The sequence below is a fragment of the Saimiri boliviensis genome, chromosome 1 (assembly GCF_048565385.1).
Source record: "Saimiri boliviensis isolate mSaiBol1 chromosome 1, mSaiBol1.pri, whole genome shotgun sequence".
Lineage (NCBI taxonomy): Eukaryota > Metazoa > Chordata > Mammalia > Primates > Cebidae > Saimiri > Saimiri boliviensis.
This window is the reverse complement of record NC_133449.1, coordinates 159,222,302-159,238,653: the sequence shown is the minus strand read 5'-3', so window position 1 is coordinate 159,238,653 and position 16,352 is coordinate 159,222,302. Positions and strand designations below refer to the sequence as shown.

At 49.8% G+C, this 16,352-nt stretch overlaps 1 protein-coding gene across 8 annotated transcripts in view; it reads right to left on the bottom strand.

Annotated features, from left to right (window-relative positions):
* The window catches only part of TNIP1 (TNFAIP3 interacting protein 1), a 61,785-nt gene that overhangs the window by 33,300 nt on the left and 12,133 nt on the right, over positions 1-16,352 (bottom strand). For 4 of the 8 annotated variants that reach the window (XM_074379049.1, XM_074379053.1, XM_003934033.4 and 1 more), the window contains exons 2-5: positions 5,469-5,640; positions 4,110-4,244; positions 2,618-2,703; positions 458-538 (exon numbers count right to left, since the gene is read on the bottom strand). In XM_074379049.1, coding sequence (XP_074235150.1) covers positions 458-538; positions 2,618-2,703; positions 4,110-4,244; positions 5,469-5,604 — 438 coding nt within the window. In that variant the 5' untranslated portion in view covers positions 5,605-5,640. The remainder of the gene's footprint in view (positions 1-457; positions 539-2,617; positions 2,704-4,109; positions 4,245-5,468; positions 5,641-16,352) is intronic. The other 4 variants (XM_074379061.1, XM_074379073.1, XM_003934035.4 and 1 more) reach the window with 1 other exon arrangement.

The following is a 16,352-nucleotide window of genomic DNA, read 5'->3' as shown; positions in this document are numbered from 1 at the left end:
TGTGTGTAAGTGGAAAGTTTAACCTCCTACCTCTGTGCTCCCTAGAGGGAGCCAAGGAGAGACAAGAGCTTGCACAAAGAATAAATAACCTGTCTTCCAGGGCCCTGGGCCTTTCTGACCCTTCTTTCTCCCCCGGGGTTGGGAGACCACAGACCCAAAGCACTGAGTCGTAGTGTGCAGAGGTGCCTGGCGCCTGGCAGAGGGCAACAGGGCTGGCGAAGAGCCCAGGCTTTCACAACGGTCGGGTGCCTGTACGCCCCAAGTCGGTGAAGTCACTAGCCCGGGAATTTGCATATGTGAGCCAGAAGTATCCCCTGCTCCTGCCCCTTGTGTGTCCCCAGGTGACTCCAGGGTACCCAAGGGATCTGAACAGGTCCTGTGCCTTTCACATGGTGGCAAGTGAAAAGACAGAAAGGGGGCTGGCAGGTCGAGCCCGGGGACCTGCCCATCCACTCACCATTACATTGGCATGGCTGCTGCTCTCTGGCGGAGAATTCTGCTCCTCAGCAGAGACCACTTCAAATTCAGAGGAGGTGCCCTGTGCAGAAAGGGAGTTAGATGCTGCCAGGGAGAAAAACAGCTTGGCCCTCCTCTCTGCAGCTGTGAGCAGGAACGGGGAATACATCTCTTCCCACTTTGAATTCACAGGCGATGTTACATATCATCTCACATGAGATCACAAAGCAGAGTTCCCGACAAGCCCGTCATAACCCTCTGTGTAATAAGAGGTCACATCCCCTCGACGGCCAATCCTCTTCTGTAGAAGAGAAGTGGGACCAGTTGACCTTGAACCAGCAGCACTTTAGGCCTGCATTTTTTTAAGGCCTTGCACTTTTTAAATGCTTTCATGAGCTGCATTATTTCTCAAAGTGACCCATGGAGTGGGTCAGAAGGTTATAACCTCTTTGGAAAGAAGAGGAAACTACAGTATGCAGTTGGTTAATGCAAAAGCAGGGACTGAGCCCCAAGATTGCAGATCCAACATTCCTGCTACGGCCCCAGAGCTGTCTCTTAGGCCCCGATGTCTCCGATGGCAGGTGTTACAGCCACCACCAAGCAGTCCTGTGCTCGCCTTCCCAAGCCAGTCCTGGAGATCCCAGAGGAGTGAACTGATCTGAGAAAAGTCCCAGAGATGGTTCAACAAATTTGGAGACTTTTTCAGGATTCCACCAAATCCAGAGGGGCCAAGGAATCCCAGATTTTTTCACATCTTTCCATCATTCCAAATAGAATTACTGGTCAGTCAACCAGCCGAGAGGTCAATGGTCCAACCAAACCAGCCGTTAGCTGTGGGATCTGGGATTTCCATATCTTGTTAAACACGGTCGGCAAAGACAACTTCAGCCTCCCCACATCCCAGAAAGGGGCAGGACAGGTGAGAGGAGTCTGTGCTCAGCTTCCAGCTAAGCCTCACGGCCACCAAGAGCTCACCTCCGGCTCTTGTCCCTGCCCTAGAAATTCCACCTCCTCCATCTACATTTTCCCCGTTACCCATGTAACCTCAAAACAGGTCCTTCTTAGCCGGGCACGGTGGCTCAAGCCTGTAATCCCAGCACTTTGGGAGGCCAAGGCGGGTGGATCACGAGCTCGAGAGATCGAGACCATCCTGGTCAACATGGTGAAACCCCGTCTCTACTAAAAATACAAAAAATCAGCTGGGCATGGTGGCATGTGCCTGTAATCCCAGCTACTCAAGAGGCTGAGGCAGGAGAATTGCCTGAACCCAGGAGGCGGAGGTTGCGGTGAGCCGAGATCGCGCCATTGCACTCCAGCCTGGGTAACAAGAGCGAAACTCCGTCTCAAAAAAACAAAAAACAAAAAACAAAACAAACAAACAAAACAACAACAACAACAACAAAACAGGTCCTTCTTTATCAGCACCTGATCTGTAGGATAAAGATGCAGAACTATACAATCCCTTGTAGGAAACCAAGCAAAACTTTTCCAGCCAAATCTGTAGACGGTTTTCTTCTTCTTCTTCTTCTTCTTCTTTTAATGAGAGGGTCTCACTCTGTCACCCAGGCTGCAGTGTGGTGACATAAAGATGGCTCACTGCAGCCTTGACCTCCTGGGCTCAAGCGATCCTTCTGCCTCAGTCAGCCTCTCAAGCAGCTGGGATCACAGGCACACACCACCATAACCAACTACTTTTTTTTTTAAGAGAGGTGGAATCTCACTATCCTGTCCAGGCTGGTCTCAAACTCCTGGGTTCAAGCATCCTCCTGCCTCAGCCTCCCAAAGTGCTGGGATTATAGTTAAGAGCTATTGTGCCCAGGCTGTAGAAGATGGTTTCTGAGCCCTCTTTAAGAATGTGAGCTCCACGTCACATCTGTCTGTTTTCCTAGCACTGTGCACAGTCAGTGATACTTAACAGTATGCAACTTAGTGAGAAGAATTCCTTGTACATACCAGGGTCTTCCTGGTAGGTTTTAACTATGACCTTCATTTCAAAATGGGGAGGCTGAGGCCCCAGAGAGCTTGAGATGGACTTGCCCAGTATCACCCAGCAAGTCAGAACAGTTTCTTGACCTCAACTCTCTTTCTTCATGTTCTCATATCTGTCAGCAGGACCTTGAGGTCCAGGCAACCTCTACCCATGACTCCAAACAAAACTTACACTGGATGGAGGCTTCTGGACTGGTGATGGCTTGTCACTGGGGCATGCAGGGGCAGTGGGAGGTGCTGTGACATTTGAGTCTTTTCCTAGGGAATCAAGAGAGCACAGAGTAACTGACTGGGAAGGGGAGAAGCCCAGGTACCACCCTCTCAAAAACAGTCCTTGCCAAAGGAGTTTTCAGACAGGGTTCCCCACTTGAATCTGGGAAAATGGGAGGTGGTCTCATCAGGGCCAGGTAGTCTGAGAAAGTGGCGTGCCCTGGAGTGACAGGGTGGAGCCTGAGCAGATTGACCATGCTCCCGAGGCTTCCTGGGAAAATCCCAAGTTGGCTGCTGTTCCTTGCTGCCCTGGACATGCTTCAATGATAGGGACAATTGTTTACAATTAACAAAGTCTTTATGTAGCTATTATCCCAGCCATTCTCATAAAAGCCCTATATCCCCATTTTAAAGGTAAGGAAACCGAGGCCTGGGAAGGTCATCAACTCGCCCACAGTCACAGAGCCAGCAACCACAAACTCAGGACTGAGACCTGGCTCTCCCTCCCTGACTTCCTATGGTTCTTGCTGCAGGGAGCTCCTTGAAGGTAGCTTCATTTCTCACTTTGGAGAGCGGAACTTGACACTAATCAGGAACTCAGGAACACTGCTGACTGGGCAGGCAGAGGCTGGAAACACCCACGGACCGCAGCACAGTGGACTCTGAGACCGTCACTTTCCTCCAATTGTCCATTCAGCAAATGCAACCGCCCACCCAATAGAAGGCTGTCATATTGGCCTGGGCCAGATACCACACGGCAGAGCTGCAGCAGGACACATCTGAGTCCAGTTGGGGTGGGATCATTTCCATCCTGGTCCCAGACTTTGCCCTGGACTTGGAGACATGCCAGAGTAATGCACACACTCTGTATGCACTGGTAACGTCTCATGGGACTTCAACCCCAGGTCACAGTCACCCTTTCCTTTAACGGGCAGCACACGTGACCATATACCAGAAATACGCTGCAGCAGGCTAACAGGCAAGCCCAGCTTCTTCCCTGGGCCTCGGCTTTCCTAATTGGAAAATGGAAGCACAGGGCACGACCAGGGAGCTTTCAACTCATATGCCAGCTCCCAGTGACAGGGAGTGGCGGTTTGGAGTGCTATGCCTGGCACACAGTAGCTGCTTGTTAAATATCTGCTCACTCAACATGTTGATAAAGACCCCAAGGCCACAGGGCTGCCATGCAGTCCACTGTTGTGATCTATTACTCATGCCTGCTGGGGCCTCGGGAGTGCTGAGTCATTGGCTATTTTTAACAAGATTGTTTTGAAGTCCCTTCCAAATTTGACCTTCTGGGGGATGCTGCAGCTAAAACACGAATGGAAAGGTAGCCTGTGGCCTAAGAATAAACCAGGGGATGTGGGTTTTGGCATAAGAAGGGAGTTCACCGTGAAGAATCTGGGCAGTTTAGGGTACAGGGAGAGTCAGAGGTACCCAGACTCCTCTTATACCTGTGAGCTCAGCCAGGGGGTCGAAAGAGCCCAAGGAGGGAGAAGGTGGTGGGGGCAGCTCATTGTCCTTCACCAGCTCCTCTGCCTTCTGCCGAAGCCTGGCCGCTTCCATCTGCGACTCTTCCAAAAGCTCCCCTAGAGGTATTGGGGAAGAAGGAGCAAAAGCGTTTACTCAGTTCCAAGCGCTGCTTCTCGCCCCAGGCCCCTAAACCCGCTGCTGCCTGGCTTCCAAGGCTCCAGGCCCCGGACTTCACTTCCACCATTGCTCTGTGGGTCTAGGGGTACAAACTCCATGCTGGCTCGCCATAAGAAACAGGCTAGAGTAAGGAAGAGGGCCCAGCAATTGGGGGACATAAGAGCAGAAGGAATCTATGAGAAACTCCTAGCCCCCTCCATTCTCTTTCTGCCCCACTCCCTTCGCACCCAGCCAGGGGACTCCACAGAAAGCGAGGGGCTCTCCACCCTACTACCATAGCACCCCAGGCTACCCACAGCCTGACCTGGGCAAAGGGCTGCCTGCAGGGTGGAGAGCCTGGATAATTCCAACCAGCCCTCCAGGCCTCCGTTTTCCTTCTCCCACAAGCAGGTGTGGAGAAACTTCACTCCTCCCTCCCTAGTCTACCATCCCAAGCAAGGGTCTGCTAAGCAAGGAGAAAGCATTTTGAAAATCAGAGAGCTACGATCCCCTCTAAAACCTGAGACTAGAGAAGGGAGCAGCAAGGCAAAAGAAGAGTTTCAGGAGTTTGGAAGAAAGAGAGCCCCCTCTGGATGGGGAAATCAGTGAAAGCCTTGCCTGGGAAGAGGAGGGGACACAGCAACTGGGTGCTGATGCACAGGGACAGTCGGTCACGTGGAGGGAAGTGGGGGTATCCTAAAGTGGGGTGGGCTTGAGCAAGAGCCAGGAGAAGAGAGCTGGGCGAAACCGCCTCCTTGCTTCAAGCCAAGCTCTGCTCCCTGTTCCAACACTGGGGATGCGTGCCCCAGTTGCCCTGGTGATGCTGGCTCTCCTCATCTCTCATGCCCCAGGAAGAGGAGGCCATTCTAATTCCATGTCCACCAGCTGGGCCTTCCAGCCCCCTCTCTGTCAGCCCACACCTCCCTCTTGGACCCTCAAGGTACCTGAGTCCTGCCATCCTCATTTTGGGGTGCTGGGGAATCAGGGCTGGAATACTGTCACCATGCTACACGGTGCACAGAGACACATCTGTGAGGCAGGAGCCACCAGCGCTGGGCCAGGAGGGACAGGGGATGACTTGGGCAGAGGCACATGCCAGCTGCATTCTTTACTGCTCGTGGAGGGGCTGGCATCACAGGCTGCAGAGAGGGGGGCTCGCAGGGAGGGGACGGGGTCTGCTTTACCTAACATCTTTATCCCTTGCATTTTTTCCTTCAGCCGGGAATTCTCCTTCACTAGGCGCTCAAAAGCTGCGGATGCCTCTCCTGAGGGCACGCTGCCCCCAGGGTCGTAGATCCGGTACGGTCCTCTCCCTTCCATGAGGGTAGCTCAGCCCCTGCTGTGGTGCCCGCCTGGCTGTAAGGACAACAGCAGCATATCAGCAGGCTGGCCAGGCCATGGGGGCATCCTTTGTGGGAAAGCTTTAGTCTGTCAATGCCCCAGAAGGCAGTCCCCCACTTTAGGCTGGTCTGACCATACTATAGCAAAGCAGGACAGTCACCTCCTTTGATTTGGACACTTTGCCTCTATTAATACAACCTTAGAATGTGATTAGTTTCTTTTAGCAGCCTCAGTGCACTGCTGGCTTCTTTGGAATAGGAGTCCAAATAAGCAGTAGGGTGCAATGTGGGATACAAGAAAGAACCTGGACATGGAGTAAAAAAGTCTGAGTTCATGTCCTGTCTGTGAGGTCGGGAAGAACGCGAATGTCATCTGTTTTGCCCATCATTGCATCCTCAGAGCCCAGCACAGCATTAGCTATGAATTTTGCCCAAAAAAGGCTTGCCCAATTAATGGCCTGGCCATCAATTTACTGTGGGATTGTGGGCAGTCCCTTCCCCTGTCTGAGGAAGGGAAATGAAACTTTTAAGTTAATTCAGTAATCTTTAAAGTGTAATGCTTGTACCCTAAGGGATAAGCAAGTCAACCCAGTCCCAAGTCCCATTTATATGTATGTCATCTTCTTAAAAAAAAAAAAAAAAAGAAAGAAAGAAAAGAAAAAACACCGTGACTAATATGTAATACACTGTCACCTTCCTCTGTGAGTCTCACATCATGCATGGTCTGTCCCCTGCAGTTCTAAGGAACAGGCAAATTTTTTATCAAACCACTGTCTATTTGAGCGGCAAGTTTTTTTTTTTTTTTTTTTTTTTGGTAATTAACCTGTTCAATTTCATCTGCTTTATTTCATTCGAAACCACTTGGAAAAGTGATTTTAGAATCCTAGCTCTGTAACTTAGCAGAGAAGCTCTCTGTCCATTCACTACTCATCCATTCAACAATTACTAATTGAGCATCTACTCTGTGCTAGGCACCAGTCTGGAGACTGAGGAATTGCAGCAGACGAAAGTCCTTCATAGAGCTTACAGTCTAGTGGTGGGAGCAGAGGAGAGTGGTGGGGAACACAGTATTTCAGGCAATCAAAAAGTCTATGGACAAAATTTAGCAGGGAAGGGTGAGGCAGGGAATTTCATTTTAAATGGAGCTGTCACGGAAGGCCCCATGGAAAAGGGGCTATTTTAGCAAAGACCTGAAGGAAGTGAGGGAACCAGCCATGAGGATGTCAGAAGGAAGAACATTCTCGGCAGAGAGAACAGTAAGGGCAGAGGTCCTGAGGCCGAAACACGGAGCCAGCCTCCAGCCCTCCAAACAACTCTCCCCGAGGCCTCCACTGGGGACCTCAGAAGGGCTTGGGGGCTGGCTCCCAAGGTCACCACTCCTAAGACAAAAACTGTTTCAACGGGAATCCTCAAAGACCCTTCCAAGTCCACACCGCGCTCAATAAAAGATGACAGTGAGGAAGGATTAGCAGCAACAGCACCATCCTTGAATCAACTCCTTGCTGGACGCCGCATTAAATGCTTCAGATCGACAATCTCGGGAGCTGCACAGTAACTCTAACACGCATACTAACCTCAGCTGCATTTTATAAGGGAGAAACTGAGGCGCAGGGAGGTTAAGTCACTCAGCCATAATGACTTGGCCAGTAATGAGAGCCAAGATGCAACGTCAGCTTTGCCTGCTGCGACTCTAACCCCCACCGTACTCACACAGCCAGGACAGGGCCAGAGGGGCAGACAGGGAGGTCAAGTCTGTTTGCAAGGCAGCACCACGCTATCAGGTCACCTCTGGGCAGTTTCCCCTGCCCTGCAGCATGAGAACCAATAAGGACCTTTCCAAGAGGGTCCATAGGATGGGATGGGCCAGAAAGAAAAACAGAGTTCTGATGAGCAGGACCCCCTCCCCCAAAGGCTGACAAACTCAAGATGAACACACCAGGCGGGAGGCACCCACGCCCCGCTGAGCCCGACAGGCAAAGGACAGCTACCCACACACGCATCACAGGCCATCACCCGGCTTAGGGGCGACTTGTTTGTAACCTGAAAGGTCAACATTCTACAGCGAAGCACAAAGTGCAGATGTTTCCATTAAACTAAGAGACAGTGTGGGGGCAGCACTTAGCACTGTGACTGGCACGTAGTACTCAAAAATGTTGGCAGATGTGGGGGGGTCCTTCCCCTCTGCTCGCCTCTGTCCTCAAGAGCCTTGCCACCCGGCATGGCATGTGTCTGACTGGTGTGGGCATTGCCCATCTGGTTGAAAACTTCCTGAGGCAGAAGCGTACTTCGTGCATCTTGGTATTCCTGTTGGCAGCACGGGAGGGTGAGCCTTCCTTTAGAGCTGCTTAGAGTTCACAAACAGTGAAACGGAGGCCTAGAAGGGACCCGGAGCCACCTTGCCTGCCAAGCGCAGCAGCGTCCTGGTTCCTGTCCACCACTACGCACATGCCCTAAGCGCAGCAGCGTCCTGGTTCCTGTCCACCACTACGCACATGCCCTAAGTGGCACTCATAGCCAATACCACACCAAGGCATGGGCAATTTTTTACTCAATGTCTGCCTTGCCCTGTAGATTAATGGCTGCATGAGGACAGGAAACGAGTCCATCCTGTGTGCCAGGGTATCTTCCGAGTGGCCCAGAGTTGAGCCTCGGCAAATCTCGAATTCGGGGGAGTCGGACTGAAGGGACCCAAGGAGCCCTTGACCCTGACCCTGCCTCCCGCAAGGCCATGTCTCTGACATCCCAGAAAGCCTAATCCTGACCCCTTCAACAGATGCACTTAGACACCCATACACTTCTAGAATCGGGGCTGGGCCAGCCACGCTCCCTCAGAGAGGCCCAGATGTAAAGGCAAGGGACAAAGCAGGATGCAGGATATGGGAACTGAAACCCACTCCACGTCCTCCAAAACACACAATACTCGGTTTCTCTTGGTGCAAGGGAGTCAACAGGGAAAAGGGTTCATGGGAAGCAGAAAGGGGGCAGACAGAGCTACGCTCCCCTACTTTAGCCTCAGGGGGCAGAGCCTGGGGAGAAAGAAAGGCAGTGGGCAGAGGAAACGCAGGAGAAATATCCTTTTGTGGGAAAACCCTCTCTGGATATCAGAGGAGCCACCCCTAGAGGGCCTCGACTTCTGGAGGAAAGAAAGACAAAGAGGGAAACAGGGAATTTCCAGGTCCCGCTGACCTCATGCCCGGATGGTCAGCGTTAGTCTCCGGATGACCACGGGGCCGACGGGAACCCTCCTTCCGATCAGGGAGGTTTTCACAACCTCTCCTTGAGAGAGGACTCACTCTCAGGATGACAAAGCTGGAGGGGAATCTCCAAGGGCAATGAGGTGAATCCCGCATTATCAGGTGGGAGAGAGCGATGTGCCCAGAAATACTCAGTGGATGAGGGGCTGCATTAGAACATGGCGATGGCACGTGCTCCCGTCTGCTGTCCACAAACCACAAGTCTGTATGGAAAGGGGAAAAGGAAGTACTGACTGCTCCCCTCCACGTGGCAGTATCTAGAGTTCAGAGCCCAGGAGTCCCTGGCCATGAGCTCATCCGATCCTCACTGCAAAGGCAGTGCAGCAAGTCAGGGCCCTGAGCAGGGAAGGCCAAGATCACAAAGGAGTCAGGACAGAGCTGGGACCAGAAGATCTCTGCTTTCCCTCCAGGCTGCCCACAGTCCATCCTCCATTTCCCTTCCACATCCTCTCGCAGAGTTCCGTATCCACCTGGCCTGGTTCCAGAAACTACAATTCAGCAGGTGTTCCACCAGCAGTGGGTCTCCAGGCCCCACTGCCAAAACCAGAAACAGCTGGTGGTAAAGGAACAGCCAGTGCAGACTTTCTTCCAAAACAAGATCTCAACAGGGGGCCTCCACAGCCTGCCCGGGAGGAGCCCTGGGGCTGCCCAAGGGAACCAGAAAGGCCCAGTTGGGGGCAGAAAGGGGCAGAGACAGACAGCAGGTCAGGCAGTGACAACAGAGTGTGAAGATGGAAGCGATGCTGCTGAAACCGAAGGAGCCACCCACTGGTAGCAGGCACGGTGGTGGCAGAGGGGGCAGTAGTCCCCAGGGCCCAAATCTCAGCCTCACTCCGGAAGAAGAGGGGTGATAAAGACTACATTCAGAATTAAATGTACATTCCAGCTTTTGCGCTGAAATGCTTTGGTCTGTCAGATTATCTTGCCATTAGCCATGTTTTGGTGGCTGGGTAGGAGGGTGGTCCCAGACCCCCCAAAATGATATTCACTTGCATAGGCACTAACATTCGCAAATTGCTTCAGGTGTCCCAAACACTGTTTTTTCATCTGATTATCACAACAGCCCTGGGGAGAAGGCAGCGCTGGTACCTGCCTGATGGATAAGGAAACTGAAGTCCAGCTTGGGGACTGAATCAGCCCAATTTAATACCTCTGGTCACCGGCTGCATCCTGGGGCCAGCTATCTCTGCGACCCTGGAGCAGATGATACCCTCCCTGGCCCAGTGGGAAAAGTGGTAGCAAATCTCTGGTATGGGGAGGTGGAAGGTCATGGAGGCCGACACCCACCTCCCCAGCAGAGGTGAGGGCTACCAGGGATACTGGCAGGTAGGCTGGCAGAGGGGGTATAGGGAAGGGGTCTCCAGGAAAGATGGCATAGAACAGAACGTCAGAGAGGCCTTTTCTAGTGTCTACTCTGCTGTGTATGGGACCATGGGCTCATTCCCTCTCATGCAAGGGGAGAAGCATGGGCCACATGGAAACTGGGCGATGGCTAAAGCTGGCCACAGGATCGAGGACACCCAAGTGTCACGAGCTAGCAGCAAAGTGAGGAAAGAGAGGGAACCAGCACCCTGGAAACATCGCAGACCTGGAGGCAGGAAGAAAGGTCCACACAGGGCAGGTGCTCAAGGGCAACTTTGCAAGCACCCTGCGGGCTGTGAGACCTTGGACCAGCCATTCACCTTTCCTCAGCCTCAGCTGCCTCCTCTGTAAGACAGGAGTAATAATGGAACTGACCTGATATAAGATCAAAGAAATTAAATGAAACAATATGTGTATAGTTGGAAGGGAATTCTCACTTTCCACTTTAGGCGGTCCTTCCTGATTATCTGATTTAACAAGAAACACACCTTTGTTTTATAAGACTTCCAAAATAATAAGACTATAGAGTAACTAGGTCAGTATTTGGCACACATCAGGTGCTTAATAAAAAGGCTGAGGCAACCCCACAACTGTGCCCAGATGATTTAAGGGCCAAGGCTCCCCTCCCCCCACCCCCACCCCTGTGTTCCTTCCTTTAACAGGGTATTTTAGGCTCTTCAGTCAGCTCAGTAAGCTAGGTTCTGGCCTCCACTTACTTTCTAGTGGCCTGCAAATCACCATTTAACTGTGGTTAAGCAGGGTGCCTGGGCACACCATAGCTAGTGAAGATGTAACTGTAAGAAGCCCTTGAACCACGATACCACGCTCACCAACGACTGGGAATTTGAGCCTCATTTCCTCTGTTGTCAAGGGGAATATCCTGCAATTCCACCCAAGGATGAGAGGAAGTGAGACGCCGTGATATCACATTGCATACGTAAGCAAAAAAATTGTCCTCATATTTGTGTTGTGATGACCTCCAGTCCTCCCCCACCCATTTCCAGGCCGGGAAAACTGAAGCCTCAGGTCCATCTAGGCTGGATTTTTCAGGCAGTGAAACCACTCTTTCCAATCTTGTAATGGTGGTCATTCCACATTTGTCTAAATCCATAGAAATACACCACCAAGAGAGAACCCTGATGTACACCATGGACTCTGGGTGACAGTGGTGTCAATGTAGATTCATCAGCTGTAACAAATCTACCACTCTGGTGGAGGATGTGGATAACGCGGGAAGCTATACCAGTTGCGGCTGGCGGATGCATACGGAAAATCTCTGTACCTTCTTCTCAATTCTGCTGTAAACCTCAAAATGCTCTCTAAAAAATAAAGTCTTTAATTTAAAAGAGAAAAGGACCGGGCTGGGTTCTCTTGATGGCTGTCAGGTTCATACATCAGTGAGGGCACAGCACCTGCTTGGGATAATGTGTACTCAAGGACCCGACCTGGCATCCTCACCAATAAGGAGCTCAGACTTAATTCATCCGTCCTTGCAATCAGCTGAGCAATAAAGAGGCTGCAGGCATGGAGTCTCATATAAACAGCTGGGGCTCCGGAACTGTGGGAGCGAGTCGAGGTACACTAGAGCAAACGTCTTAACCCTCACTGGGCCTCAGCTACGTAAAGAGAGGGAGCTGCAACAACAGTAATAATATAACATGGGGGGCTGCACTGGACAATCTTTAAGGCCCCTTCCAGTTCTAACATTTCAGAATCTGAAATTTATTATCACTACTTTTTTAATCTTCTAAGCTTAAGAAGGCTACAATCCCGAGCTCCAATCCCTTCTAAGGCCCACGTGGATTTCTCTAACCCATCAGTCCTCCCATAAGGGCTTGCATGAGTGCTGTCCCCTCCCTGAGAGCAGTCAGAGACCCGCCGCTGACGTCTGCAGCCCACTTCCAGGTCCCTCCTGCCTAATTTATACCAGGCTCCAGCGAAGCATGATCTGGGTTCCTCAAATGGCGCACATCTTCCCATGTCCTTTGTCCTCCCCTCCCTGAGTCTCACACAGAGGAAGCCCCACTGTCTCCACTCAGTCTCCGAGACCCAGGCTACACACATCCACTGAACACCGAAGCCAGAATTCACACTGCAAAAGAGAAAGCACCTAACTAAAGCTGGAGAGAGGGTGACAGTTCATTAGGTGCTGCCCTATGCCAGGCGCTGGGCTGCATTGTAACACACACAGAGACGGAAATTATCATCCATGCTTTCCAGCAAGGAAACCAATTGACTCGGCTAAATGAATGAGGAAGTAGACTCGGAGAAGCTAAGTCATTTGCCTGAGAACACACAGCTGGTTAGTGGTAGAACAAACAATGCAGCCTCAATCTGTCAGATTCCAATACCGGCGCCCCGACGCCCTGGCGCCCTTTCCACTGCTCTGCACTGCCTGGAGAGGCAGCAGGCTAAGGATCAGGGGTAGGAAACCAGACCTGCTTTCCAGTTCTCCAGAACATGCCCCAAGTTCCTAGCCACTGCCTTTACATGTCTCTAGCTTTAAATGTAACCAGGTGGCAGCCTGCCCCTCATCACCTGCAGTCAACAGGGTTTAGAATCTCAGGCTGGAAGGCAGCTCAGAGGACATTCCATCCTGTGCTTACCCAGTCCTCTGAGGAGCCCAGGGACTCCAGCTGGCCATCTTTAGCAAACCAGATCTCACCAACTTCCTCCCCAAAACAATTCCTGGGGTAGCCAGCACTGGCTATAGTTAAGCTGCTCCCAGTTCTGTTTCCGCTGGCCCTTGCTCTGCCCTCTGTGGTCCCCTGGAATAAGGAACAAGATGCCCCTCTTTGGCATGTTGGCCCTGAGGACACCTGGAACCGGCAGCCTTCTCCTGAAGCCTGACCAAATGCAGAGTGACTTTCACCTCCACCCTTTTAGGTATTATATTTCTATTGAGGCAGCCTTGGTACACGTTTGCTTCTCTTACAGCTGAGTCAACCCCTGAAGAATGTCCTTTCTCAATGACAACCACCTGCATGTATGCCTAACTGGTGAGAACAAAGGTCTTGTGTAGAAAAGTGTGCTTGAGGGCTGGGCGTGGTGACTCATACCTGTAATCCCAGCACTTTAGGAGGCTGAGGCACACGGATCACCTGAGGTCGAGAGTTTGAGACCACTGGCCAACATGGCAAAACCCCATTTCTACTAAAAATACAAAAATTAACTAGGTATGGTAGCAATGTGCCTGTAGTCCCAGCTGCTGGGGTAGAAGAATCACCTGAATCTGGGAGACAGAGGTTGCAGTGAGCCAAGATCACACCACAGCACTCCAGCCTGGGAGACAGAGTGACACTCCATCTCAAAAAAAAAGCTGTGTTTGAGGAGGTGCAAGTTACCTAAGGGGGCAGAAGTAACTGATTTATTCAGTAATCCCCTATCTAGGACCCTAGAGATCTTTGCATCAGTACACACAGAAGCTGAACAAAGACGTTCACTGCCACATGCTTTATAATAGACATTTTTTGCCATTCTTGGATGTCCATCAAGAAGGGGACTGGTTAAACAAAATTACCATTCATTTGATGGAATACTATATAGCCATCAAAAAGAATGAAGTAGACTGCTTTGCAATGATACAGAAAGATGTCCATAAAATACAAAGCAAAGTACAGATTTAAATGTGTAATAGGGTGATATTATTTTCAAAACATACAACTATGTGTGTATGTATATGTAAACATATATATATATATATATATATATATATATATATGTAATGTAAAATCTTACATGTGCATAGAAAAAAACTTGGAAGTCCAGGCCTTTGGGAGGCCAAGGTGGGAGGACTGCCTGAGCCCAGGAGTTCAAGACCAGCCTGGGCAAAAAGCAAGATCCTGTCTCTTATTTATTTTTTTTAAATTTGCTTACATTAGCCCAATGTGATGGCACATGCCTGGAGTCCCAGCTACTTGGAAAGCTGAGGTGGGAGGATCATTTGAGCCCAGGAGTTCGGGCTACAGTGAGCTATGATCATGACACTGAACTCCAGCCTGAGTGACAGAGCAATACTCTGCCTCTTAAAAAAAAAAAAAAAAAAAAAAAAAGAAGCCGGGCACAGTGGCTCACGCCTGTAATACCAGCGCTTTTGGGAGGCCAAGGTGGGTGGGTCACAAGGTCACAAGATCGAGACCATCCTGGTCAACATGGTGAAACCCCGTCTCTACTAAAAATACAAAAAATTAGCTGGGCATGGTGGTGCGTGCCTGTAATCCCAGCTACTCAGGAGGCTGAGGCAGGAGAATTGCCTGAACCCAGGAGGCGGAGTTTGTGGTGAGCCGAGATCGCGCCATTGCACTCCAGCCTGGGTAACAAGAGTGAAACTGTCTCAAAAAAGAAAAGAAAAGAAAAGAAAAAAGTCTCAAAGGATAGATACCAAACTGCTACTATTAGACTACTCTACATAAGGACCTGGGTAAGGAAGTAAAATCGAAAGAAACTTTTATTTTACCTATGCTATTTTAACTCTTCACATGGGAAATCTAGTCCTGTTCTTATGCATTTATAAAATTAATTTTTAAATATGGTAGGGACAGAAGAATGGGAAAGGAAGGAGAGAGAGGACAACTGTCCCTTTTTTACTTTATACCTTTTGTACTGCTTGAGTTTTGGGGGATTTTCCCCCCAATAATCATGTGTTATTTGGTAATGTTTTTAGAGGGAGACTTTAATTTTTTTTTTTTTTTTTTTAATTTAAGTGAGCTGGGTGGAGTGGTGCATGCCTACAGTCCCAGCTATTCCAGAGGTAGAGGTGGGAGGACAGCTTGAAACGAGAGTTTAACCCTGTAACTCCCCTGCCTGCAAGAGGTAAGATGCCAATTTTGGGGAATTCCACTTATACAAAATATGGTGGAAGAAGGGTTTCACAGATTCAAATCCTGGCTATAAGTCCTTCCCGAACGACCCTCATTCTCAAAGTGAGAAGGCCTCACTTTCCCTGTTTCTCCCTACAGAAATGTAAGGATCAAGTACAAACCATACAGTTCTCTGTAAACCTGAAAATGCTACCCAGATAGGAGGAATAATGGCTGTCAAAGAGCTAGAAAGAAAAAGGCTGGATAGGGGTTGAGATACTCAGATAAAAGCCAAAGATGTCTTGTGTTAACAACAAAAGGCTGGAAGCTACCTAAAATAAAGAGGAAAATGAATAAATACATTGTGGCAATTTCCTATCAGGGAATACTATACAGCAGTGAAAAAGGAATGAGCCACAGCTGGAGATACAAACATGGATGAATCTGGGTCTCGTTCTGTCCTCCAGGCTGGAGTGCAGTGGCATGATCTCAGCTCACTGCAACTTCCACCTCCTGGGCTCCAGTGATCCTCCCACCTCAGCCTCTTAAGTAGCTGGGACTACAGACATATGCCACCACAGCCAGCTAATTTTTGTATTGTTTGCAGAGATGGAGTTTAGCCACGTTGCCCAGGCTGGTCTCAAACTCCTGGGTTCAAGAGATCCACCGGCCTCTGCCTCCCAAAGTCCAGGATTTCAGGCATGAGCCACCGCGCCCAGCCTAAATGACATTTTTAAACATAAAAAAAAAAAAATACTGTGTGTTATTTAGGGATGCACACATTTATTTAAAAAAAAAACTTTAAAGGAATGCAAGAAAAAACCTCACTAATTCAGAACACTTGTTTCTTGTTGGGGGCTGATGAAGGAGAAATTTCAGGGGACTGGAAAATGTGTTATTTCTCCTACCAGATGAGTGAGCACACAGGTGCCTGAATGTTACCCTCTGTATCTGAGAGATGCCTTAATTTTTTTCTCTATTTCTTTTTTACTGTATTTTTTTGCTTTTATTTTTTTCTGCTTCAACTTTTATTTTAGATTCAGGAAGTATGTGTGCAGGTTTGTTACCTGGGTATACTGCATGACTTGGGTAGGATTGATGCCATCACCTGGGTACTGAGCATAGTACCCAATAGTTTTTCAGCCCTGCCTCCCTCCCTCCCCACTCTAGTAGTCCCCAGTGTCTACTGTTGCCATCTTTATGTCCCTGAGTACCTGATAGTTAGCTCCACTTATAAGTGAGAAAATGCAGTATTTGGTTTTCTGTTCTGGTGTTCATGTGCTTAGGGCAATATTTTCTAAAAGTCTATGTTG